Below are 26,479 nucleotides of genomic sequence, written 5' to 3' on the forward strand. Positions count from 1 at the left end.
GAAGAAGAAGAAGAAGAAGAAAATAGGATGTCAGAAGAAGCAGAAAGACAATACCAACAAAATAAGCTGCAGGCTGATTCCATTGTTCAGTCCGATCAACCAGAAACACTGGCATCCAGTTCATTTGTGAATCTCAATTTTGAAATGGAGGGAGATTGTGAAGTAATTACAGAAAGCAAACAAAATCCAGTCTCTGTCCCTCTGTAGAATGAAATGACTATCAGACTTCTAAGGTAGTTTTTATACCAGGAATTTTCACATTCTCTATTCAATGGGTCTTGGGCCTTAATACAATTATTTATATTTTAAATTATTATCAGGAAAGGGAAGAATGTTTCTTTATTCTTAAGCTCTATCTAGCAAAAGCCAGATATGAAATTTGGATCTTTATATTGTGCTTTTACTGTGTCAAATTAGTGCTTTGGTTTTAAAATGATCTTTAAAAAAGGTAAGGACATTCTAGAGCCTTAACCACCAACTAGGAGAAGTTAAATTATCAAGCTTGTCTTTGTGTAAGAAAAAAAATGGGTAAGTTGCTGATGAAGGCTAACTGGAGCTGATATTTGTGGCCTCAGATTAAAATGAGGATTTTTGCCCTAGATTTTCTCATGTTATGTCTTATATTTATATATCTAACCATTCATTTCATACTAAGGATGGTTTACTGAGTGTAATAAAAGGAGCACGATAAAAGCATTTTGAATTTTCTTTCCTTGAGACTTAACTTTATTTCATGGGAAGGTAATTGAGTTTGTAACACCAAATATTAAGATGGGTTTCCATTTTTAATGAAGGTTATTTAATCTTACTTTCTCTTTCAGTAATTCAGATTTAAATAACTAAGTTTGAACATGGTAAGAACACTAGTTATGGGATAAATTTATTAATGTATTTGTATTCGAATAGTAATACCTAGTGATTATCCACATAGCATTCTGGTTATGTCAGTCATTCAATCCTGAATGCCTCCTCTGGGTCAAGTAGTTGCCTGGTGATACTGGGGGACAAATGAAGACTTAACCCTCCTGGGGTTCACTGTTAAATATTGTACAAGGTACAGTGGTGGCATAATGAAATTAACTGTCATTAACCACTTCGAAGTAGCAACAGTGGATGGTTTGCTTGACCTGGTTGACCATCCCTGTACCCACTGTGCCATTAGCAGACCTCACAAAAGTATAATATGAAACTAATTTCGAAAATATTCCTGTATGTGTTCAGAATCTTCTGAGGTATCTGTATGACTTTGATTTATAACTTACTGTAAGGAGAAATGTATATTTTAGATATGAGGCTGCTACAAACCTATTCGCAAACTTCAAGAGCCTTTAGAGATTAATCATTGTTAATAGTCTTCTAAATAGCATTAAGTTCAGTCTTAAATATATCTGCCTAAAGTATAGCTTCAAACAAATAACATAGGTGCATTGGGCTTATTATGGAAGTCTGTCTGTTAGCAGTGAGTATCTGGCCACTAAGTTCTTCAATTGAAATTTGAAGGATTTAGGCAAGATAATTCTTTATTTCGAATCCTCAGTTACATGGATTCATAGTATGGTGGTTCATGGCATGTGATGGTGATCTTTTTAGTCATGGGTATAATATAAACTATATAATTTAGTGCTTAAAGGCTTAATCTTCAGATTATGTAATATCATCATAAATTATAGTTTACCAGTAAAGAATGCTAATCTGATGTGTTCCCCTTGTTTTTATCTTCATTCAAGAAGATATTCAAACTCATATTTATTTGGGTATCCTGTAAAAGCAAGCATATCTAAAGGTGACCTGAATCTCTTCTCTCTAGAGGTACCAGATGTAAGAGTTGAGTCAGAAACTTTTGATTGTAGTAGAAGGAAGATAATGATTTATGAAGGCGTTACATTTCTTGAATTTTATTTTTACTTGTCCAACAGTGGCCAGTTTGTATGTTTATATAGATATTCACTGTGCCTTAAACTTTTATACTTTTTATTTATGCAGAGTATAAAATTTCCCATAAATGCATTAAATGGTTTTGTCTTATTTTTAAGCCTCTTTCACTTTTTCTTCCTTTCTAACCCTTTGAATAATTACTGTTCCTTCTGAATCATAGTTCATGCTATTCTACCCTCTTCTATTCTTTCATCTCTTAAAAACTAAACAGTATAGTTGAGAATCTTTACACTTAATTAAATTCTCTAACAAAAATTCTTAACAAAATGGAGTTAAATTTTGTGAAATGTAACCCTGGTGCTGGTTAATCAAGCTAGACAGATTTTTTTTATACCAATGATTTTAATTAAAGTAAAATACTAGAATACTTTTTATTGAAATACCCTATTAAAATAAACATGTCCAAATACTTCCCAGAAATGAAATGACCCTTCTCTGATGAATGAGGAATTCTATAATCTTTGATATATATAATACTTTAGAAGAAGATTCAAAGTTAAATGATATAATTTAAACTTTTCAAGTATTTAATTTTTAATGACTAATGTCAGAAATATTCCAGGAAAACTTCCTTTATTTCTAAAGATTATGTATGTTTAAAATGGACTCCTACCTTCACCAGATCACACTTGCCATATCGGAGCTAAGTGTAACCAGAATTTCCTGTTTCTAATTTGGTCCCATTTCTTCCAGACCACTGCAACCAAAATTCCAATAACCAGATTTGCTGTGTTCTGTAGGCATATGAAGTATTTTATTTAGACTGTTTCTAAGGATTCTGTGTCAAAAGATTTACATGCAGCATTCAAGATTACTTTAATGAATACAGTCTAGTCTTTGAGAGATCATGTATCATCAAGGTCTGTAGAGTTTTCATTATCATTTGCAACAAGCGCTTCTCTATTCTCATAAGTCCAAAAGCCATTCAGATCAATTAGAATAGTGGTGACTGTGTCTCCTTGATTACTGTTGATTAAATCCTGGAGAGAGATTTTCAAAGGATCCTTTGGTTTTACCATGTCAAAGATTTCATCCTGCAAGACAGGAAGAAAAAATACAATGAAATTTGCTATCTGATTCATTTAATTTCTATCACACAGTGATCTAAAATTTAGGGCTAGCACTTGAGCTTATATAAAATTTTTTTGTTCTAGTTTTTCCTTTTTCATTTAATAGGCAATCCATCTGTTTTCTATATACACAGAATTTTAGTGGAAGATTCCTTAGGTAGAGGCATACCCTTGAGGATATTTTGATTTCAGTTCCAGACCACCGCAATAAAGTGAATATTGCAATAAAGCAACTCATGTGAATGTTTTTGTTTCCTAGTGCATTACAAAGGTTTATCTTTACACTGTAGTCTCTTAAGTGTACAACAGCATTATATGTAATAAAATGTACATACCTTAATTAAAGAATATTGCTTAAAATGCAAACTATCATTTGAGCCTTCAACAAGTTGTAATCTTTTTGCAATAGTAATGTCAAACATCAGAGATCAACATATAGCTAATAATAATAACAATGAATGCTGTGAGAATTACCAAAATGTGAAATAGAGATAATGTTGTTGGAAAAATGGCACCAATAGACTTGCTTGACTAGGGCTGCCACAGACCTTCAATTTATTAAAAACAATTTTTTTAAAGGTATGCCTGTATGTTTCTTATAAAGAAAGTGAAGCTCAGTTAAAGCTACATAGCTAATTAGTGGCAAAACTATCTAATGTAGTGTTCTTTGTATATGTGGTAATTACTTATATCTCTATTTTCTTCTAATTAGGGGTAAAGCAGGGCCTTGATTTAATGCAGACTTGGCTCAAAGTAAAAACTTAAATGCTTTAGAGCCAAGACATGGACAAAACTTCATTTCCAATAATAATGTCAATGTTTTACTCTGGACCTGGAATGGATAGGGGGAATATTAAAGAATTAGTCTTCCACAATGACACTAAATGGTGATAAAAATAACTAGAACAGATGGAAGAACCTTTTCTATATTATTAAGTGCACTATAAGATTACTTATGGGGTATCAGTACATGTTTTCTAATCTGTTTATATTAAAATCACTCAATGTATTTAATAGTATTTAAATTACATTTTTAAAGATTAGAACAATTCAGGTAAATGTATGACTTTTTAATCTGGTACGTATGTGAAATTTCCCTTTCCACATTGGTGGCCGTATAAAATGACTTGTTTTTAAATTGCCAGTTGCATAGTTTCAGATTTGTCTCATTTATATTAAACCGACATAGCCTTTTATTATATTTGGTTAAAATGGGATGGGTTATTTTATTACATTACTTCACCTGAACCAGTACTGGATGCCCCTATGTGTTTTACAGCTGATGAAGGTCTGATTACTAAAATGTTAAGTAGTGACATGTGTTTCAAATAGTAGTGGTTTTCATACAGTAAGATTGATGTGTCCTTAAATAATACCAAAGCAAGCAAGCCCTCTGAAGGAGTGGACTAAAAAAGTGCCTGAACCTAAAGTTTGCCCCAGTTCAGTTTATGGTGGAACAGACTGCCAAAAGATACAGGCTGTACTGATTCTTTTAATTTTCAATCTGAACAAATGCTTCCAGTGAGAACACAAGACTGACAGCGTTAAAATGTTCAACTGTATAAATCATTAGTCCCATCATTGTCTCAGTTGCTAATGACTTCAGTATTAATTCAGAACAAATAACTGCAAATACTTGGTTCAGTATATCATAAGTTGCTTTCAGGTAAAAACTTCATTTAATACAAATGATTATCTGCCGTAAATTACATAAAGAAAAAAGTAACCTTGACATCTTGAAATGAAACAGGATCCTGTCCATGGATTTTCATTAGTTCTTGTATGGCCTGTATTTAATAGAAATAAATCCTTAAACAAAAAACATAAAATACACATTCCCTGTCCTGTTCCTATGGCCCCCTTTCTAGTTCTGTTTCCTATCCTATCAGACCATAAGTCTCATTGTTTTAACCATCCTTGCCAATTTTCTCAAATTCCTTGACCTTGCTTTAAATCTGTTGAGCAAAACCTAAACACTGGATTGGTGTAGTCATCAACTTTTCTAGACCTACACATGGAGAACTTCATAAGGAAAGTATACAAGAGTACAGATTACTATTATGTAAGATTACTATTATGTAAGAATGGTCTCCAACCCCAGACAGGCCTTACAACATGGCCTTGCGATTCTGTTATGATCTGCTCCTCCCATTTTCCAGGAACGCTGTTTACACCTTCACCATTCTTTAAGGCACCCAGTCTACCACCTCCCCTCCCACCCTATACTTCATATTCTTGACAGAAAAACCTCCCTCAAATTATTTTATGAACTTTAACAAAAAAAAAGACTGAAGAAACTGTGGTGATCCAGTTGGACTAACAAATATTTTAGGTGGGAGTCATTCACTGGAAAATATGAAAGCTTAAAATTGTTGGAAAATAATCAGTGAAATATGTTTTGAGTGCCACTCTGTAGTGCCACTGATCCCAGTGTGCACAGGGCATCTCTGCAGCATACGGGAATCTGAGTACACTCTCATCTACTGGAGCAGCAGACGTGGATGAAGTGATCTAGAGTGCATATGCGGGCCTAGCTTTATCACTGGGATACTGATGCACAAAGGCTTTACACACAGCCAGGCTCGGTACCAGTAACTTTACCTTAGCCCATACAACCAAGTCTAAAACAAATGTATAAAATATTTTCAGTGTATTTAATAAATAAAATATCATAAGAGTAGAAGATACTATAAAGAAATAGTTGTGAAAAGGGACTGAGTAGTTTGAAAGATATATTTACTGTGTTTTCCTAAAACTAAATTTTCATTTAATAGGTCTGCTTAAAGCAGGGGCATACCTATGATAGGTGGTATCAGATTCTCAGATTAGTCATGGATATAAGTCCATGTGGCATTCAGTTTTTAAAAAATGCATCCTCATACTGGATGTAATTTATTTTATCCTTATAATAAGATGTAGTCATTACTACCTAGAAAATAATAATTTCTCGTATTCCCTTTCAGGGAATTTAACATGAAATTATTAACTATATACTCTGAAACTTAGTAATCAGACAAAGTTATTTTGGGAGTATCACAAAATTTTTAAATGGAAAAAAAAAACCTTCCAGGGGAAAATGGTTTACAACAAAAATGTGAAAATGTCCATTTTTACTGTTTTAAAAAAATGTCAAAAAAAAAAATGTCTTCTTACCATTGATCTTCCATATAAAAACCAGATGGTCTTCTGAAAACTAGCTATGTGGCAGTGGAGTGGAATAGTACTGTACAAAACCTTTCCATCAAGTAGAAAAGCCACCATTCAAACTGAGGAATGATTTATCTTAAAAGGATGGACATTCCTACATTTACACCTGCTACAGCTGAATGCTTATCAGATACAATCAAATTCCACTTCAGAGCTCATCATGCTATTCTCTGAGACTACCTATGGCACAGAATAAGTATTTCAGCAAATCTGTTTCATACTGAAATATGAATTCTAGCCAACTTTTAAATTTATATTTGTTATAGCATAGCAACTAAAAGAATCTACAACTACCAGGCTGGCAAAACTTCTGTGGAAAGGAATTCCCTTTTCTGAATGTGTCATATTTCTATAGAATTTTACATACTAGTTTTTGATCACCAAAAGCACAGACTTTCTCAGGCATGTTTTTATCTCCACTGGTTAATAAGCCTGACATGTATTTACACACTTCTAAAGTACCTTACAACTAATCAAATCAGCACTGATTTAGCCCATTTATATTTTCAAAAATAGAAAAAAACTAAAACTAGACTTGATTTCCTTCTGAAATCTGTTATATAAATCCTTTTGCTAAATTTAAACACCCCAAGTTAGATAAAATTGTCCCTTAGTAGGTAATTTAAACCAAACTGTATAACAAAGGTACACTTACACAAATGAGACTTACCCTAAAGAAATAATTAAGGGAAAAGACATTCAGATACCCTTTGTTCTCAATGTCAAGTAACTTAAAAATATACTGCAGAGCTGCAGGTTCTTTGCGGTTTTCTAATGCAAGAACAAAATCCAGGTAGGTCTTATAGTCCTAAAGAAAAGAAAATGATGATCATTAGAATTCTTACTTGTAATTTGTAATTAACTTTTCAAATGAATGTCTGATGATTGGAGGCTATTTTGTAATCAAAGATGGCAATTTTTTAACATTAAATGCAAAATTCATACTTAACTATACTTAATGTTGGTTTCTAGGAATTCTATACACTGCAGTTAACCTGTACAGACAGTTTTTGGGGGCACAGCTCATTTTCTTATGAGATTTGCTGTGTTAAATCATAATTTTCATTTATCAGGCTTTTGAAATGGACAGGAGAGTGACAGCTATTGTGTATGGCCACTAAATTTACATTTTCAGTTCAGTGTGGTCGTATGAAATACTGCTTTGAAATTTTAATTCAGATGATTTCCAATAAGTCATCTTAAGAGTGCCAGATATTCTACAGTGATCTGACACTGTTCTCATCCAAAAGGGAGCAAACGAATACAAATGAAGGCTAAAAAGACATGAAGAGAACACAAAGCTTTTTCTATGAGAAGAGCATAGTCACAGATTACTTTTTTTGCATGGTTAAAAGAAGTAAAGTACTTCAGAGATTTTCACTTGGGAAAAAAATGTTTATAATCTTGGAAAGGATTTTCTTAGGCTAAGATTAAGAATTCTTTTCTGATAAACTCTATGTATAAGAGCTAGAGATGCAGCCTTATCATGGTCTAAACTCCACGCCTAACGGTAGCTTCTGATTTTCTTTATTCATCACGTCATTAGTATACTCCAAGCTCCTCACTGTTTAGGCAGCTGTGGGAGTCATGAAGCAGTTTCTGTGCCTTTTCCCTCTTTTTCTTTGGCAGTTGGTTAACAATGGATTCATTTAGAAAACTGTTATTGAAGCTAAATGATAAAACCTAAAACCCTGATTCTCTGCTGACAGTAGGACTATTTCTTAAGCATCATTGGTTTGAAAAAGCTATCAGATCCTTAACACATATTTTTAATAGCAAGAATGGAGACTTAAAAATGCTATTTAGAATTTTCTTCTCAAGTATATATTTTGAATTGTTGTGATAAAAGGACAGGCGCATGTTAGCGAATCTTTAGCTACTAAGGTAGTCACTTAGAATACAACAACCTGATTCTTAGATTTAAATCATGGCATATATGGTACTATATCTGACCTGGTAACTCAGTGAGTGAACCATCTATATGAAAATAGTCAATAGTATTTACCCGTTTTTCAGATTTTTTTTTTTTACTAGCCTACAACATTCCTCTACAGTAGTTGTACCAACAATGAAATGAACAAAATAGGAAAAATGTCTATTTGTCCTGAGTGCATAAGGGAAGTAATGTTTTTAAGCAAATTTACCTTAAGATCAAAGGCTCCGAATCTCAAACAATTTGATCAGTTCATACTTCTTAAGATACTGTTATACACTGACAGAAAATACTGCTATATCACATCAAGAAAAAGGCTTTTGTGATTAAATATGGACAGAGGACCTAAACATGCATTTTTCTGAAGAAGATATCAGATGGCCAACAGGCACAGGAAAAGATGCTCAATATCACTAGTCATCAGGGAAACACAAATCAAAATCACAATGAGATCACCTCACACTGTTCAGAATGGCTACCATCAAAAAGAACTAACAACTTCCCTGGCAGTCCAGTGGTTCAGACTTGGCACTTCCACTGCAGAGGGCACGGGTTCAATCCCACTAAGACCCCTCATGCAAAAACAAAAAACCAAATAAAAGATAACTAAAGTGTTCAAGGATGTGGAGAAAAGGGAACCCTCATGCGCTGTTGGTGGGAATGCAAACTGGTCCAGCACAATGGAAAACAGTATGGAGGTTCCTCAAAAAATTAAAGATAGAACTATATGATCCAGCAATTCTATTCCTGGATGTTTATGTGAAGAAAATGGAAACAGTAATTTGGAAAGATATGCACCCCAGTGTTCACAGCAGCAATACTTACATAAGCCAGGATATGGAAGCAACCTAAGTATCCATCGACAGATAAGTGGATAAAGATGACATGGTATATATACAATGGAATACTACTCAGCCATAAAAAGAATGAAATCTTCACACAGGGAATATAGTCATATTTTGCTATAGCTTTGGTATGTAATCTATAAAAATATTGAATCACTATGGTGTATACATGAAACTAATATAACATTGTAAGTCAACTATATTTCTATTTTTAAAAAAGGGCTTTTGGAAATTGTGGGAGTCTAAATTTTCAAAACTCAAGAGGCTTAAACTACTACCATTTCTCCATCATAAGTGAGACACTCCTGGAAAACACGGTCTAAGAAGACATTGGTCATGGTTGCTGTTCCATAGCGGGAGAGCTCTTCTTTACTGAGCATGCCATTGTGATCCTTATCAAGATTCAAATACTGGCCTTGGGAAGAAAGACAATAAAAAGACACTTATGACCAAAACAAACAAAAAGTTATTTTTATTGGTTACTATTTTGATCTTTAAACTAATTTTGTTACAGTCAAGGTAGTCACCTACTATTCCTTTAATCTCTATCAGAACAATGTTAAGCCAGAAACCAGTCAAAGAAAATTCATGATGCCTTTATGCTGTGTCACTTACATTATTTGTTTTCAGTTTGCAACCTTTTAGAACTTTCCTAGGATTCTAAATTAGATGGAGGTAGGGGGTCAACTCGGAGAAGGCAATGGCAACCCATTCCAGTACTCTTGCCTGGAAAATCCCATGGGCAGAGGAGCCTGGTGGGCTGCAGTCCATGGGGTCGTGAAGACTCGGACACGACTGAACAAATTCACTTTCACTTTTCACTTTCATGCATTGGAGAAGGAAATGGCAACCCACTCCAGTGTTCTTGCCTGGAGAATTCCAGGGACGGGGGAGCCTGATGGGCTCCTGTCTATGGGGTCGCACAGAGTTGGACACGACTGAACCGACTTAGCAGCAGCAGCAGCAGTGGGTCAACCAACATAAAGCACTGGCATGCTGGCATTTGAAAGCAGAGGTCAAGGTTGCCAAAACAAGTCAGAAGATCACTCAATAGAACAGTGTAACAGACTAATGAAATTCAAGAAAAAAGCAAGCTAGGTCCAAAGACATCCTTCTGTGGACCCTGAGAGCAGCATTTTATCACAGTGCAAGATCATAGGTGATGTTCATATTAATGTTCCTGAGTCAACAATAATCAAACCACATTCCTTATGTTATATTAAAGTGCTGCTGCTGCTACGGCTGCTAAGTCACTTCAGTCGTGTCTGACTCTGTGCGACCCCACAAGACGGCAGCCCACCAGGCTCCCTCATCCCTGGGATTCTCCAGGCAAGAATACTGGAGTGGGTTGCCATTTCCTTCTCCAATGCATGAAAGTGAAAAGTGAAAGTGAAGTTGCTCAGTTGTGTCCGACTCTTCGCGACCCCATGGACTGCAGCCTACCAAGCTCCTCTGTCCGTGGGATTTTCCAGGCAAGAGTACTGGAGTGAGGTGCCATTGCCTTCTCCGATATTAAAGTTCTAGAAATGTATTAGATTAAGAATCACAAAAATATAAAGCACTGGCACTTTGCTGTATAGCAGAGATTGGCACAACATTATGAATCAACTATATTAAAAATATATACATATACACACATAAAATGTTGGTATTTAAACAAAATTTAGTAATCTAGAATAGAAGCTCTTAAGAAAATTAGAATACTTTGATCTTAAGGTAAATTGTGCTGTGCTGTGCTTAGTCGCTCAGTCGTGTCTGACTCTTTGCGATCCCATGGGCTATAGCCCGCCAGGCTCCTCTGTCCACAGGGATTCTCCAGGCAAGAATACTGGAGTGGGTTGCCATGCTCTCCTCCAGGGGATCTTCCCAACCCAGGATTCGAACCCAGGTCTCATGCACTACAGATGGATTCTTTACTGCCTGAGCCACCAGGGACGCCCTAAGGTAATCAGGCTATGTTTAAAACTGTCCTTTGAATAGAAGTTAACGAAACATTTACTGAGGAACAGATAATTCAAATTTTAGCATTATGATAAGAACATACCATACACCCTTAGGGCAGAAGGAGCAGAAAACCAATTTGTTTCTTGACTCTCCTTGGATAGTTCCTCATCCCTTAACTAGATGAACATAGAGACATAATTAGAAGATAGCAACTATCAAGTGATAGAATTAAGTAATTTAAAAACATACTTACCTCCAATAAATCATCTAGGAAGCTGCATGCTAAAATATCTTGAATTTTTATCTTCCCTTTAAAGAAGAGAAACACAATTACTTAATTTTAAAAACAAGAGCAACTCAATTTTATAAAAATGTTGTTTTAGAAGAGCAATCACACAATTGGTATTTTAAAGCTTCCTAGCTCTCATGTTCCAAAGTCCTTACTATATATTGATGTTAAAAGGGAAATCTGCAGGGAATAGTTAATAAAATCTCATATAGATATGTCTACCTATATACCACCAAATATATATCCAGTTGATAAATTCCAAAATTACATTGATACAAGACTCCAAAAAATGTTAATTTTTTTTGTGGTTATGGATATGATACTGTTAGTAGTCAAATAAAGAGACTGTCTCCATTTTCCTTTGGAGGTTCTGGAATAGAAAACAATATAAAGCACGGTTAAGAGTAGAGAAATGGGATTTAAATACCATTTCTAGACATGCAATCTATCTAAGTCTCAGGTGCTTTACACATAAAATGTGGATAATAATACCTTCTTTATGGAGTTGAGAAGGAAATGAAAGAATCTATGTAAACTGCTTAGCATATCAGTACATAATAAACAGTCAAAACTGTTGGCTATTATTATTTTGTAAATTTCAAAGGGAAAAGATGTGTATGTCTTTAACAAAGGCATTTAAAAAAGACTGACAGCTACCCCATACTGTGATGGATTCACACAGCTGCCACTTTCAAGGACCTAAAAGAACCAAGGACTTTGGTTTGGGCCTTCTGTTCCTTTCTCTGTCCCAGTCTAGCAGGTTAGAACAGTTGATAGAGTGTGCTGTTAAAACATGAGGCAAAATTTACAAATCTGATCTTCATATAGGATGGTTAACTTGAGAATGAGAAAAATACATTATGGCTAAATGGTCCTCCTATTTCCCAATTCGTATTTTTCATCAAAAAGAATAATTTTCCAGTATATTACCCATTAGGGCTAGCAAATATATCAATACCTGGCTTCTTTAAACTGGAAAGAACCAGCTAGTTGATAACTTCATTTTAAAGACAAATTGTAAATGGTTATGTCACATGCCCACTGTCACATAGCTGATGGTGGTTGGTGCAAGTAAATCAAAAGATCTATATATCAAAATATTTATATATCAGTGGTAATGACATGTTAGGAAAATTAATTACATTTTAAAGACTTATCTCTAGTTACTGAGATTTAGAAAATGTCTAAGTGAGATAAGATTTTCTTTTACCTGTTCTTAGAGGGTCTAAAAAGAAGAAGAACTTCCTAACTGCTGTACAAACATAAAAGGAGTAAAAAGATTTTTCCAGCCCATCTAACTGTGGCAAAGTAGGGATAAGTTCCAATATGTAGTTTTCTAAATCCTGAAAGAACAAAACAAAATACAATTTTACAGTGTTAAATGTCTGATCTTGATTTTTCATTAGATACTAAAATACAATTTCAGTCTGAAAATTATTCAGCATTGAAAATATAATAATGAAATAAATTTATAACTGTATTAGTGGTGAAGTTATTTTATATATCCCATTTATTTACATCTTAATATATTTTTGAATAGGTAACACATTCTACATAGTTCCAAAGACAAAAGAAACAAAAAAGTATTAATTGAAAAGTTTTCTTCTCACCTATTTCTTTTCCGCAGAGGTATACAGTATCAGTTTTTGATATATGTCCAAAGATAACCGATGCACATCTAAGCTAATACATATATATGTATATTTCTTTTCCTTTTTTACCAGGATGTAGCAGCATACCATGAAAATTCTTCTCTTATCTTCCTTTTATCACTTAGCAATATACTTTGTGGGCTTCCCAGGTGGCTCAGAGGTTAAAGCATCTGCCTGCAATGCGGGAGGCTTGGGTTCGATCCCTGGGTCAGGAAGACCCCCTGGAGAAGGAAATGGCAACCCACTCCAGTATTCTTGCCTGGAGAATCCCATGGACGGAGGAGCCTGGTAGGCTACAGTCCACAGGGTCGCAAAGTCGGACACGACTGAGCGACTTCACTTTCACTTTCTTTTTCACTTTCAATATACTTTGCAGTCATTCCATTTTGGCTCTTGAAGAACTGCTACTCTTTAAAATACAGCTGTCTATTATTTCACTGTATGAATGTACCATAATCTATTGAACCAGTCTTCTACTAATGGACATCAACACTGTTTATAATCTTTTGCGACACTAAAATCCTATAGGGAATACACTGGCAGACCAATGGTTAGGGTTCCATGCTTCCACTGCAAGGCATACAGGTTGGATTCCCTAGTCAGAGAACTAAGATTCCACATGCCATTCAGCATGGCAAAAAAAAAAAAAAATAACATACTATAGGGGCCAAGGTAATTTTTCACTCATAGATATTATGGGGGAATATAGGACATAACTTCTGTAAGTTGAATTGCTGGGTCTAAAGCATGTGCACATTTATAATTCTGATAGACATCAGCAAACTTCACACTTCCCCAGGAAGGACATATTGATTTCACACTACCACCAGCATTGTGAAGGCTTTATGAACAGCTTCCAAATTATGCCCCAAGAGTGATACACTAAACTCAAGGAAACACAGCGACATCTATTGGATACTGCACAACATATCACCATGGGCGAGAGCTATGAGTTCAAGGTCATTCACATTTCAATCACATTAGATTGAAATTTATTCCTTTTGATAACATCTATTCTTGCTCAGACAGTAAAGAATCTGCCGGCAATGTGGGAGACCTGGGTTTAATCCCTGGGTCGGGAAGATTCCCTGGAGAAGGGAATGGCAACCCGCTCCAGTATTCTTGCCTGCTACATCTCATAGGGCGAGGAGTCTGGCGGGCTATAGTCCATGGGGTCGCAAAGAATTGGACATGTCTGAGCTACTTTCCCTTGACTCCATTTCATCCTTGCAAAGCTAGGTTTTGGCGGTTGCTGTGATAAAGCAAGTATCATGTGAAAATTAGTGTGGCAAAGGAATCAAGGATGACCGTGTCCAACCCAGGGCCGAGTAACTGTACAGTGCCAGCTAAAACTAATGGTTAATGGGCTTCCTTGGTGGCTCTTGGAGAAGGAAATGGCAGTCCACCTCAGTATTCTTGCCTGGAGAATTCCCTGGATAGGGGAGCCTGGTGGGCTATGGTCCATGGGCTCACAAAGAGTCGGACATGACTGAGCACACAGCACTGGAGGTAAAGAATCGGCCTGCCAATGCAGGAGACGCAGATTCAGTCCCTGGGTCAGGAAGATCTCCTGGAGAAGGAAATGGCAAGCCACTCCAGTATTCTTGCCTGGGAAATCCCATGGACAGAAAAGTCTGGTGGGGTATAGTAGGGGTCACAACACAGTCACACATGACTTAGTGACTAAACAACAAAAACAACTGGTTAATAAATGGAGTTGTTAGGTATTTCTTTTGGCCATTTTTCTATGGAAAAAATTACTGAGACAATAAGGGCACCTCAGTGAACTGGAAAAGTTTGGGAACTCATGGTCTATTTTACATTCCTTCATTAAAGTCATTATCAAACTTTTTGATCTTTGCCAATCTGATAGGTAAAAAATGATATTTTAGTGTAGATCTATTTGGCATTTCTCTCATATAAAGTGAGGTTAACATTTTTTCCCCTGTAATTAAGAAGCATTTGTATTTACTTTCTGCAAACTATTTATATCCTTTGCCCAGTTTTTACTGGGTTAACAGCCATTTTATTCTTGATTTCCAGGAGCTTTTTATCCACTAGAGTAATTGGTCATTTGTCTGTGAATAAGTTGCAGATATTTTTCTTGGCTTACTGTTTTCTTTTCTATTTTTTAAAGTCTTTATTGAATTTGTTACAATATTGTTTCTGCTGTATGTTGTCTTCTTGACTGCTAGGCATGTAGGATCTTAGCTCCCAGACCACTTCCCCAACCACCACAGATCAAACCTGCACCCCATGCACTGGAAGGCAAGGTCTTAACCACGAGACTGCCAGGGAAGTCCCAGCTTGTTTTTACTTTGTTTATGATGGTCTTTGCTTTACAGATTTTTTAAAAAATTAGCTGAACTTGTTTTTTAGACTTTTCAGCTTTGTCATATTCAGAAAGGCTTTCCCTATTCCAAGATTATATATTTAAATATCTCTCATGGTTTCTTATATTTTACAATTTTGTTACTTTTGCTTTGTCCCTCCTGATATATAATGTTTCTACTTCGTCTGAGATACTTTATAATCTAAGTTGTATAACCAATGGCATACATGGTGAGCCCAAAACTGGACTCTTATCATCCCCAACCCTAGTCCTCACCTATTTCCCCCTGTTCCACTATTTATTCAAAGTAAAAAATTTAAACTTGGTTCCTACCTTTTCTTTACCAAGGCCCCTACGCTTTACTTCCAACATCTAATCCAGCAGCAAATTTTTGTTGTTGTTGGGGTGTGTGTGTCCAAAATAAACACTAAATTGATCTATTACTCGCTTCTTCACATCATCATCCTGATTTGGGCCACTATCATCTCTCACCTGGACAACTACAGTAGTTTCCTAATTGTTCATTGACTCCAGGCTCCTTACAATTCATTCTCCACACATCCAGTGATCTTTTAAAATGTAAACCAGGGAGTACCCTGGTGGTCTAGCGGTTAAGACTCTTCACTTCCACTGCAGGGGCCATGGGTTTGATTCTTGGTAAGGAAACTAAGATTCCACAGGTCGAGCAGCATGGCCAAAAAAAAAAAAAAAACCCCACCAAAATTTAAAATGTAAACCAGGCAGTTCACTGATGGTCTAGTAGTTAGGAGTTTGGACTTTTACTGCTGTGGCCTGGGTTCAATCCCTGGTTGAGGAACTGAGATTCACATGCTTTGTGGCCAATAAATAAACAAATACAATGTAAACCATATCTGACAGAGTCAGCTTAAAAGTTCTCTTGGCTTCCTACTAGTCTCAAAATAAAACCCAAACTCCCTACCATGCCCTAATACAAGTGGCCCTGCCTACTTCTCCAACCTCCCCTTCTGTCAACTCTGGTGCTGTGCTGTGCTTAGTCGCTCAGTCATGTCCAACTCTGCGACCCCATGGACTGTAGCCCACCAGACTCTTCTGTCCAGGGGGATTCTCCAGGCAAGAATACTGAAGTGTGTTGCCATGCCCTCCTTCAGGGGACCTTCCTAACCCAGGGGTTGAACCCAGGTCTTCCACTTTGCAGGCAGATTCTTCACTGTCTGAGCCACCAGGGAAGCCCAAGAATACTGGAGTGGGTAGCCTATCCCTTCTCCAGGGGATCTTCCGACCCAGGAATCGAACTGGGGTCTCCTGCTTTGCAGGTGGATTCTTTACTAGCTGAGCTATCAGGGAAGCCCCTTGTTACTCTAACCCTTGCTCATATGCTCTAGACACACTGGCTTCCTTCTGCTTCTAAAACAGATCAGGTTTAACTGTGCCTTGGGGACACTGAACTTGCTATTCCCTTTGTATTACATTTTCAAAAGGCTGGTTCTTTCTCATCCTTCATGGCTAAAACTCAGTCACTAGTTCAAAGAGGCACCTTTCATCTTATCTAAAATAGTTTTGCAACCCCAGTCATACTCTTTCCTATGACCCTATTTTTTCCCTAGAACTTGTCAGTCTTTGAAATCATATTGCAGATAATTTAGTGTCTGCCTCCTCACTCTGTTAGGAAAAAAGCACCTTATTATACATAAGGGTAAGGCTTGGCGATGTACCTAGCATAAATTAAGTGTTTGGTAATTGCTTATTTAAGATTTAATAGTTGAATGAAAGTTTGCCTATACTACTCAAATTACAGATGTTGGCGCTGGAAATCACTATCTTTTAAATAAGGGAGACACAAAGTCTGGTTTCAAAAGGCAAAGCACCAAGGTTAGGAGAGAGGTTTTTTTCCTTTGAGAGAAGTGTTTCCTTTCATTGACAGAAGGGAAGATTATTCCCTTTTAAACACAACTATAGAGATACACTGTTGCTTTTTTCTCCCTTCTCCCCATCCCTTTTAAAATTTTTGTTTCCATTCATGGTAAGAGGCAAAAAGAGATAAATTTGTTTTGTAAACCAACTAATGGCTGACAAGAATCCTCAGAGCTATAGAAGTATTCCAATATCTGACCTGAATAAGTATCAACAAATAGTTAATATATCTTCTTTGCTATAGAGAGATGGATAGAACCAAGAACCTTTTATTGTCAAGTTGATCTGAACCTTAAAGGACAAGAACAGTACTGTGGCCCTAGAAAGGTTAAGTGTAAATGTTCAGTATGAGCTAACAGATTCTATCTATATAAATCTGGATAAAACAGAGTGCAACAAATTATAACAGGAAACAAACTATAACAGGGAATCTGCATTTCTTTAAATCTTATATTTGAACATATATCTAAGTGATTAATTATCTTGGTTCATATTTATGCATAACTCCATTCCCATTTTATATATATTTGGGAAAAAATTCTGAGCTGAAAAGAAACACGTCCATATAATTAAAATAGTTACACTTACAAGAAAAATAATGATTTGTATCATGAGGCTGTAATATAATTCTTTGCTGATAACTCGGCTTAATTACATTAGTATATGTGTGTAAGTGTGTGTGTCTGTGTGTCTGTGCATGCTCAATTGCTCAGTCATGTCCAACTCTTCACAACCACCTAATGGGTAATAAATATCCTCTTGGTAACTGACCTTATGACCCAAACCTACAGGTCACATTAATATAGTCACATTATTTTTCTTATATTTCTTAAAAAAGGAAAAACTTCTTGCCCTTACATTATCTGTAATCTCAACATCCAGTGATAACTATTATTTAGCATTTTGGTGTCTAGAGTAGTTATAAAAGTAGGTTAATACTTACAGATTCCCGAAGATACCCTTGTCCAGCAACATCATATAAACTGAGTCCTATTCTTGTTTGATGAAGCCAAACTGACAGTAAATGAGAAAATGAAATATAATTATTAAGATCTATCCTTTGGTATATATATGCATAAAAGGAGATAAAGAGAGATTAGAAGGACAAGCTAATTTAGTAACTCCATAAACATATATTTTCTCACATATACTATTCATTAATCCAAAAACTGTTTGAAATAAATATACCATAGAATTAACTGCAGATATCAACAATTCTACCATGCCTAAAGTGACAATAAAGTTGATGCCCTTGAGAATCCTGGTGTTCCACCAAAAAGGAGTATAAGTTATGCCTTCAATGAAGCAGATTTTATTCTACTGAGGTTAATTACTGCAACCAAATATCAGTTAAAGATGGTACACACAGAATTTGACAAGTCATTATGGAACTTATAAGAATCATAACAACTCCATGTTGTTTAATAAAAGCTCCTTGAGTGTGCGGCTACAGTTTTGAGTTTGAAACTATCCTCTCAGGCAACTCAACCTGTAATATATTTGTGAAATGAAATGACCAGTGAATTAAAATATTTCAAATAACAATCCATTAAAATTCTTGGTTCAGCTTTTGATATATCTAGTTAGCTAGCATCTTCAGAAGAGGTTTTTGTTTTGTTTTTTATAAACTTTTTTATAATAGTGAACCCAAATATATGGTAGAAAATTTCAGCTCTAGTAAGTTCCAGGAGAGAATCATAATAATAGGAAAACAAATCTTGGTCAAAAGACAAGAAATTCTGCTATTCAAATTTAATAAAAGAGATGTTTGACATGGGAGGGCTATTATAAAAGTAAAGACCCAAATTCTTGATTCTCAGATAGGAGTTGAAGCAAAATGAAAATGGAGTCACCTTTTCTCATGACATAATTAAAGAACTGCATGATGGAAATTCTTCCATAAGAATCTGTATGAAGGAGTTTAGCAAAGACTTTTGCTGTGAAAAATTGCCTAAGAAAAGAAAATAAATGTTAAATCATCTGCCAATATAATAAAAAAAATGACTTCTATATGATTCAGCAGAAAATAGCATAAATTCAAACAACTAAAAATCAAAGTAGAGGGAAAAAATCAAAGTGAGAACTATCAAAACTTAAAATACTAAGTCATACATCTTTAAATTCTATTGCCTTAAGAATGAGGGACTACAGTGTTGTAAATAAACTATATTATTTCTTTTAACAACTTTATACCAATGTAATAGTCTTGACTATAAATAATTTTATTAAACTTGATTAGTTTAATGAAAAGTTGACTTAAATGATCATATCATTGACTTAAATTTTCATTAACATTTATTTGATGCACTTAAAATGCTTAATGTAACATACTCTTACATTAATTATATTATTCTTACTTGCACTTTGGTCCAGCTTTTTCACCAACCTTTAAAAAATTTTCATAATTAATCATTGCTTCTTCTCCAATCATGGGTGGTGTCTGGTGCTTGTCCAGCAAAAACCATAAGTTCTTAGGAGAATTGCAAAATTTTAAGATATTTAAGATGTTATTATCAACAGAACAAAAAATTTAAAAAATAGTTTTAAAATGTGTTATTTCCATTAAAATGATAGACTACTGTCTATCACTGGGGCTTCCCTGATAGCTCAGTTGGCAAAGAATCCACCTGCAGTGCAGGAGACCCCAGTTCAATTCCTGGGTCAGGAAGATCCACTGGAGAAGGGATCGGCTACCCACTCCAGTATTCTTGGGCTTCCCTTGTGGCTCAGCTGGTAAAGAACCCACCTGCAGTGTGGGAGACCTGGGTCTGATCCCTGGGTTGGAAAGATCCCCTGGACAAGGGAAAGGCTACCCACACCAGTATTCTGGCCTGGAGAATTCCATGGACTGTATAGTCCACCGGGTCACAAAGAGTCGGACATGACCGAGCAACTTTCACTTTCACTGTAGGGTCAAACTGCAAGGGTTAAAATCCCAGCCCTGTCTTTAATCTTGGATGGTGGACTTAAGCTTCTTGTGTTTCAAATCTCATTTGTAAAGTAGGGATAACAGTCCCTACGTCATACAGCTATATGGATAAAAGAGGAACTGTATATGAAAATTTTAGAACTTAGTAAGCACTCATTAAATGCTAGCTATTTTTATTATGTTATCAGTAATCAAAGGATAAAGAAGATGATATTCTTCTTAATATGACTCCCTACAATAGTGGTTCTCAACTTTGGCCTCACATTAAAATTACCTATGGACTTTAAAAAACAAGACAAAACTCTCCTTGGGACACATAAGCTTTGCAGTTGATTCTGGTGGGAATCATCACTTCAGAGCCTGTGCTTTCAGCCACTTGGCACTACTGTCTCCATTTAGGTGCCCTGGGATCCCACATGACACACGTAGTACAAATAGGAAACGGCCAAGAATTATTCCATTCTTACCTGTAATTCTTCATTATCCAATAGTTCCCTGCTTTTCCTTTGCAGAAAGACAGCTCTGGATTCTTCTCTTAATTTCTGTAGTAACACTTCATCTTCAGCTGGCAGCTAAAAATGCACTGCAGTTAATTTCTACACTTAAATTCTAGACCATTGGATTATGCAAAATGTATCACTTCATGGCAAATTGATGGGGGAACAATGGAAATAGTGACAGATTTTATTTTTGGGGGCTCCAAAATCACTGCAGACAGTGACTGCAGCCATGAAATTAAAAGACGCTTGCTCCTTGAAAGAAAAGCTATGACCAACCTAGACAGCATATTAAAAAGCAGAAACATTGCTTTGCCAACAAAGGTCTGTCTAGTCAAAGCTATGGTTTTTTCAGTAGTCAGGTATGGATGTGAGAGTTGGACTACAAAGAAAGCTGAACACCTAAGAACTGATGCTTTTGAACTGTGGTGTTGGAGAAGACTCTTGAGAGTCCCTTGGACTGCAAGGAGATCAAACCAGTCAACCCTAAAGGAAATCAGTCCCGAATATTCATTGGAAGGACTGAAGCTGAAGCTCCAATACTTTGGCCACCTGATGTGAAGAAATGACTCATTGGCAAAGACCCTGATGCTGGGAAAGATTGAAGGCAGGAAGAGAATGGGACGACAGAGGATGAGATGGTTGGATGGCATCACCGACTCGACAGACATGAGTTTGAGTAAGCTCCAGGAGTTGGTGATGGACAGGGAAGCCTGGCGTGCTTGCAGTCCATGGGGTCACAAAAAGTCAGACACAATTGAGTGACTGAACTGAACTGATCTGGTCTAAAAAACTATATATGCAACTGTCTCAAAAGTACTTTTTGTATCTCAATTTTGCTTGACTTCAAGTCATCATTTATCTAAAAAGTTCATTTAACAAAAAGAGATCCACAGAGAGTTCAGCGATCAGCAAGGCCAGTTCTGCCTGGAAAAAGCTAACCATCTAGCCCAAGTTTCTTTTTTTTGATCCAGAGTTTACCTAAATAGAAACACATTTAGTATGTGTCCACAATATATCAAACATCAATACACACATTCTAATTTAATCCTACTAGCCCTGTGTGATGGATTTCATCACACTCAGTGTAGAGGTAAGGAAATCAAGGGCTGGATGACTATCAAGAATTCATATGCAATTAATCAGTCCCAGACCCAAGATTTAAATCTTCAGAGTTCCAGTCTATTTTAATTTTTTACGAGTTGTTTTCTTTGGTTCCTTGTTCCCCTATATCCTCATGTCCTAATGTTAATGACTTGCCCAAAGTTGTGCAACTAGAGTAATAAAACATGCATCTGGGTCTTCTGACATCAGGGATTCAGTGTATTTCCTCTCTCCATCTCATTTCCATTACTGGGTAGTTAGGTTATCTCTCCCTTAAGCAGACTTCAATGCTACTTCCTAGTGACTGCTAGGAGTTAAGTACTATGACAGATAATCAACGGAAGATAACCATCCCCAAACTAAATGTATCAGAATGTGTCATGCTTACTTTCCTTTATGACCCACCACTTTTTCTATTTTCTCAATGTAGCCCAAGTTTCACTTTATATTCATAGAACCGTTCCCAGTGTAACCTTAGCCTGATACAGAATTAAATCAGGACTAGCTGAAGAGCGACTTTTAGCCAAGTATGCCTGGTGAGATTGGATCACCTTACTTCTCACAGATGGTCAAGCCAAAGTCTAACTAATTGGCCTCCAAGGCAGAGGTTCTGCTTATTGTGGTGATTCCCCTAAGCTGGGCTTTAAAATGACTCATCCCAACAACTTCAAATAATTTGCTTTGAGAATTTCTTCTTTCTTTTATGTATCTTTGCCCCATCAAATGTAGCTGTGTAATCCATACTCCAAATTTGGGGCTATGATTTTACTTTATTTCTAAGAACGAAGATGCCATCCTTTCCCATCAAAGAGGATGGAGAAGGAATAAGCATCAGAAGGTGAGGCTGGGGTTGAGACAGGAACTGTGTGCCAGTGGCTAGTCAACCAGCTAACCAGCCAAGGAGAGAAGTGGTGACCAAAGGTGACAGGTAGTTTCTCTGAAGCAGTGGAGTGGATGGAGAAGAAGAAACCAGGGCAAGAACATCCCACAAGTCCATATCTGCAGACCAGCAACCATTTGGGATCTAGAAGAGGTCAGAGAAGAGACAGAAATAGGGGAAAAGGGGATTCCCTCAGGAACCACAAGGGGACAGCTGGTATTGGAAATACAGGAAAGTGGAGTCCTGGGAATGGAGTGATGTCAGCATCTGAGGGCTCCTTCTGGGTTAGTAAGATAACAATTTCACAATCCTGATTACATGAGATAATGAACATAAAATGTTCTGAAGTAGGTGGACACTCAATAAATGTCAATTCCCTTCCCACTCCCTCAGACTACAAAAAATTCTCAGTTGTCTAACTGCCTTTGATTAAGAAAGTATGAAATGCACAAAAGCAAAAAGAAAAGTATGTATGCAGTGGCCTCTTTTTTGTTAAACACACACATATAAAAATCTTTGTTTATGTCTCTGGCATTAGCTGCTTTTCCACAACAAACATGGATTAGTCTCATAATTTTTCAAGGGCTGGGAGACACAGTATTACAAAAAAGTTTGCAGTAAAATGATTCAAATGAAAAAAGTGTGTACTTGAAGAAATAAGTTAAAATTATCTGGATAATCCACTTATATCAATACCTCACTTACCTTAATGCAAGTAAAACATAATATTTACTTTCTTTGCAAATAATGTTATAATTAATTGAGTTTAGAAGGCAATAGGTTTAAGAGACATTCAGCTAAAATTCTAAAGTTAACTTTATGATGGTAGCTACACTTTCCACAATACTAAATAGGTCTTATTGTTTTCAGTAGCCTTCGACTTTAGCTGTAAATAGCTTTCTGAAAGTCTTACTGTTTTATCTACAACGCTCTTCAAAGCCTTTTACCATTTTGGCACAAAGAAACATATAATTAAGTATAGCTCTTAAAGTTTTCCATTCTCAATCTATTTTTCAGTTTAGCCTTGAGCAAAACATTTTACACCATATGAGTAAAAGACAAAGTTAAAAATTATGACCAACCAAGTAAATCTAAGTCTTATAGAAAGCCTGACAACAGAACCCAATAGAATACCACAACTAATATCCATAATAAAAATTAGGAAGAAAGAACTTAAAAAAAGTGGCAAGCAGCAACTTTGTGTTCTTATACCAATTTATATGAAAAACTAAGATTTAACCAGGTCAAAAATAATAAGGTCAACTATAATAAAACAATATACAAAATTTAAAATATAATAAATTTATCTGTTTATAAAATAAAAGATTTTTATCCCATTTAAAAAATTATACTTAATTTATAAACTCTGCAAGACATTTGCTTAAATATCACTTACCCTGTAATAAAACCGAGGAATGGTCTTATAGAATTCGTTTGTGTTTTTTCTACCTCCTTTCCATTCTGAGTAATACTTGGTAAATAAATCCATTTCTTCATCTTTTAACTCTTGTTCACTTTTTTTTTCTGGTAACAAAACAGATTAAGGAGGGAAAGAACTTTTAAAATCAGACAACATTTTTTTCAAGACATCTATATACTATGCTCTAATTATAGCACAAAAAAGGCCTTCACAATTGTGTTTAGATACTAAGCATCTATTAACTTTCTTAAAATACCAAGAATCACTATCTTCCACTGAAATAGCCTCTTCTACATCTTCAACAAGTTCTCAGATGCTCCTACTTCTTCTTATCACTGTACTTGCTCTTCCTCAAGTCACTGCCTCTCCTATAGACCTGACATGTTCTAATTCATTTAATCAAAAGTACTCACTGAGCACATACAACTCAGTATCAAACAAAATATCCCATCAAAAATTGGGCAGAAGATCTAAATAGACATTTCTCCAAAGAAGACATACAGATGGCCAACAGGCACATGAAAAAATGCTCAACACTGCTACTTATTAGAAAAGTGCAAGTCAAAATTACAATGAGATCTCACTTCACATCAGTTGGAATGGCCATCATCAAAAAGGCCACAAATAATAAAAGCTGGAGAGGGTGTTGAGAGAAGGGAACCCTCCAGCACTGGTGATGGGAATTTAAACTGATAGCCACTATGGAGAACAGTATTAAGGTTCGTTAGAAAACTAAAAATAGAGTTACCATATGATCTAGCCATCCCAGTTCAGTTCAGTTCAGTCACTCAGTCGTGTCCGACTCTCTACGACCCCATGAATTGCAGCACGCCAGGCCTCCTTGTCCATCACCAACTCCCGGAGTTCACTCAGACTCACGTCCATTGAGTCTGTGATGCCATCCAGCCATCTCATCCTGGGTCGTCCCCTTCTCCTCCTGCCCCCAATCCCTCCCAGCATCTGAGTCTTTTCCAATGAGTCAACTCTTCGCATGAGGTGGCCAAAGTACTGGAGTTTCAGCTTTAGCATCATTCCTTCCAAAGAAATCCCAGGGCTGATCTCCTTCAGAATGGACTGGTTGGATCTCCTTGCAGTCCAAGGGACTCTCAAGAGTCTTCTCCAACACCACAGTTCAAAAGCATCAATTCTTCGGCGCTCAGCCTTCTTCACAGTCCAACTCTCACATCCATACATGACCACTGGAAAAACCATAGCCTTGACTAGACGGACCTTAGTCGGCAAAGTAATGTCTCTGCTTTTGAATATACTATCTAGGTTGGTCATAACTTTTCTTCCAAGGAGTAAGTGTCTTTTAATTTCATGGCTGCAGTCACCACCTGCAGTGATTTTGGAGCCCCAAAAAATAAAGTCTGACACTGTTTCTACTGATTCCCCATCTATTTCCCATGAAGTGATGGGACCAGATGCCATGATCTTCGTTTTCTGAATGTTGAGCTTTAAGCCAACTTTTTCACTCTCATCTTTCACTTTCATCAAGAGGCTTTTTCGCTCCTCTTCACTCTCTGCCATAAGGATGGTGTCATCTGCATATCTGAGGTTATTGATATTTCTCCCAGCAATCTTGATTCCAGCTTGTGTTTCTTTTAGTCCAGCGTTTCTCATGATGTACTCTGCATAGAAGTTAAATAAGCAGGGTGACAATATACAGCCTTGACGTACTCCTTTTCCTATTTGGAACCAGTCTGTTGTTCCATGTCCAGTTCTAACTGTTCCTTCCTGACCTGCATACAGACTTCTCAAAAGGCAGGTCAGGTGGTCTGTATTCCCATCTCTTTCAGAATTTTCCACAGTTTATTGTGATCCACACAGTCAAAGGCTTTGGCATAGTCAATAAAGCAGAAATAGATGTTTTTCTGGAACTCTCTTGCTTTTCCATGATCCAGCAGATGTTGGCAATTTGATCTCTGGTTCCTCTGCCTTTTCTAAAACCAGCTTGAACATCAGGGAGTTCATGGTTCACGTATTGCTGAAGCCTGGCTTGGAGAATTTTGAGCATTACTTTACTAGCATGTGAGATGAGTGCAACTGTGCGGTAGTTTAAGCATTCTTTTGCATTGCCTTTCTTTGGAACTGGAATGAAAACTGACCTTTTCCAGTCCTGTGGCCACTGCCCACTCCTGTATATATACCTTAAGGTAACTATAATTTGAAAAGATACATGCACTCTATAGTTCACTGCAGCCCTATTTACAACAGGCAAGACATGGAAGCAACCCAGATGTCCATCAACACATGAATAGCTAAATATGTGGTGTGTGTGTGTGTGTATATACATGTACACATACATACATACAATGGACTATTACTTAGTCATAAGGATGAAATAATGACATCTACAACAATAAGGATAGACTTAGAGATTATCATAATAAGTCAGAGAAAAATAAATACCATCAGTTCAGTTCAGTTGCTCACTCGTGTCCGATTCTTTGTGACCCCATGAACTGCAGTATGCCAGGCCTCCCTCTCCATCACCAACTCCCAGAGTCCACCCAAACCCATGTCCATTGTGTTGGTGATGCCATCCA

At 36.4% G+C, this 26,479-nt stretch overlaps 2 protein-coding genes across 4 annotated transcripts in view; one reads left to right on the top strand and one right to left on the bottom strand.

Moving 5' to 3' along the window:
- Positions 1 to 4,149, top strand: part of LOC101118904 (signal recognition particle subunit SRP54) — a 69,746-nt gene extending 65,597 nt beyond the window's left edge. For all 3 annotated transcript variants that reach the window (XM_060401815.1, XM_027957248.3, XM_042235685.2), the window contains one exon: positions 1 to 4,149. In XM_060401815.1, coding sequence (XP_060257798.1) covers positions 1 to 207 — 207 coding nt within the window. In that variant the 3' untranslated portion in view covers positions 208 to 4,149.
- PPP2R3C (protein phosphatase 2 regulatory subunit B''gamma) overlaps positions 2,668 to 26,479 on the bottom strand; it is a 27,639-nt gene continuing 3,827 nt past the window's right edge. The window contains exons 2-13 of the mRNA XM_004017892.4: positions 23,907 to 24,034; positions 20,497 to 20,601; positions 19,458 to 19,570; positions 18,954 to 19,051; positions 18,044 to 18,114; positions 12,434 to 12,566; positions 11,188 to 11,243; positions 11,035 to 11,110; positions 9,269 to 9,405; positions 6,883 to 7,020; positions 4,733 to 4,792; positions 2,668 to 2,969 (exon numbers count right to left, since the gene is read on the bottom strand). Of these exons, the coding sequence (XP_004017941.1) occupies positions 2,781 to 2,969; positions 4,733 to 4,792; positions 6,883 to 7,020; positions 9,269 to 9,405; positions 11,035 to 11,110; positions 11,188 to 11,243; positions 12,434 to 12,566; positions 18,044 to 18,114; positions 18,954 to 19,051; positions 19,458 to 19,570; positions 20,497 to 20,601; positions 23,907 to 24,034 (1,304 nt within the window). The 3' untranslated portion in view covers positions 2,668 to 2,780. The remainder of the gene's footprint in view (positions 2,970 to 4,732; positions 4,793 to 6,882; positions 7,021 to 9,268; positions 9,406 to 11,034; positions 11,111 to 11,187; positions 11,244 to 12,433; positions 12,567 to 18,043; positions 18,115 to 18,953; positions 19,052 to 19,457; positions 19,571 to 20,496; positions 20,602 to 23,906; positions 24,035 to 26,479) is intronic.

This window comes from Ovis aries, chromosome 18 (assembly GCF_016772045.2).
Source record: "Ovis aries strain OAR_USU_Benz2616 breed Rambouillet chromosome 18, ARS-UI_Ramb_v3.0, whole genome shotgun sequence".
In the NCBI taxonomy this organism is placed as follows: Eukaryota; Metazoa; Chordata; class Mammalia; order Artiodactyla; family Bovidae; genus Ovis; species Ovis aries.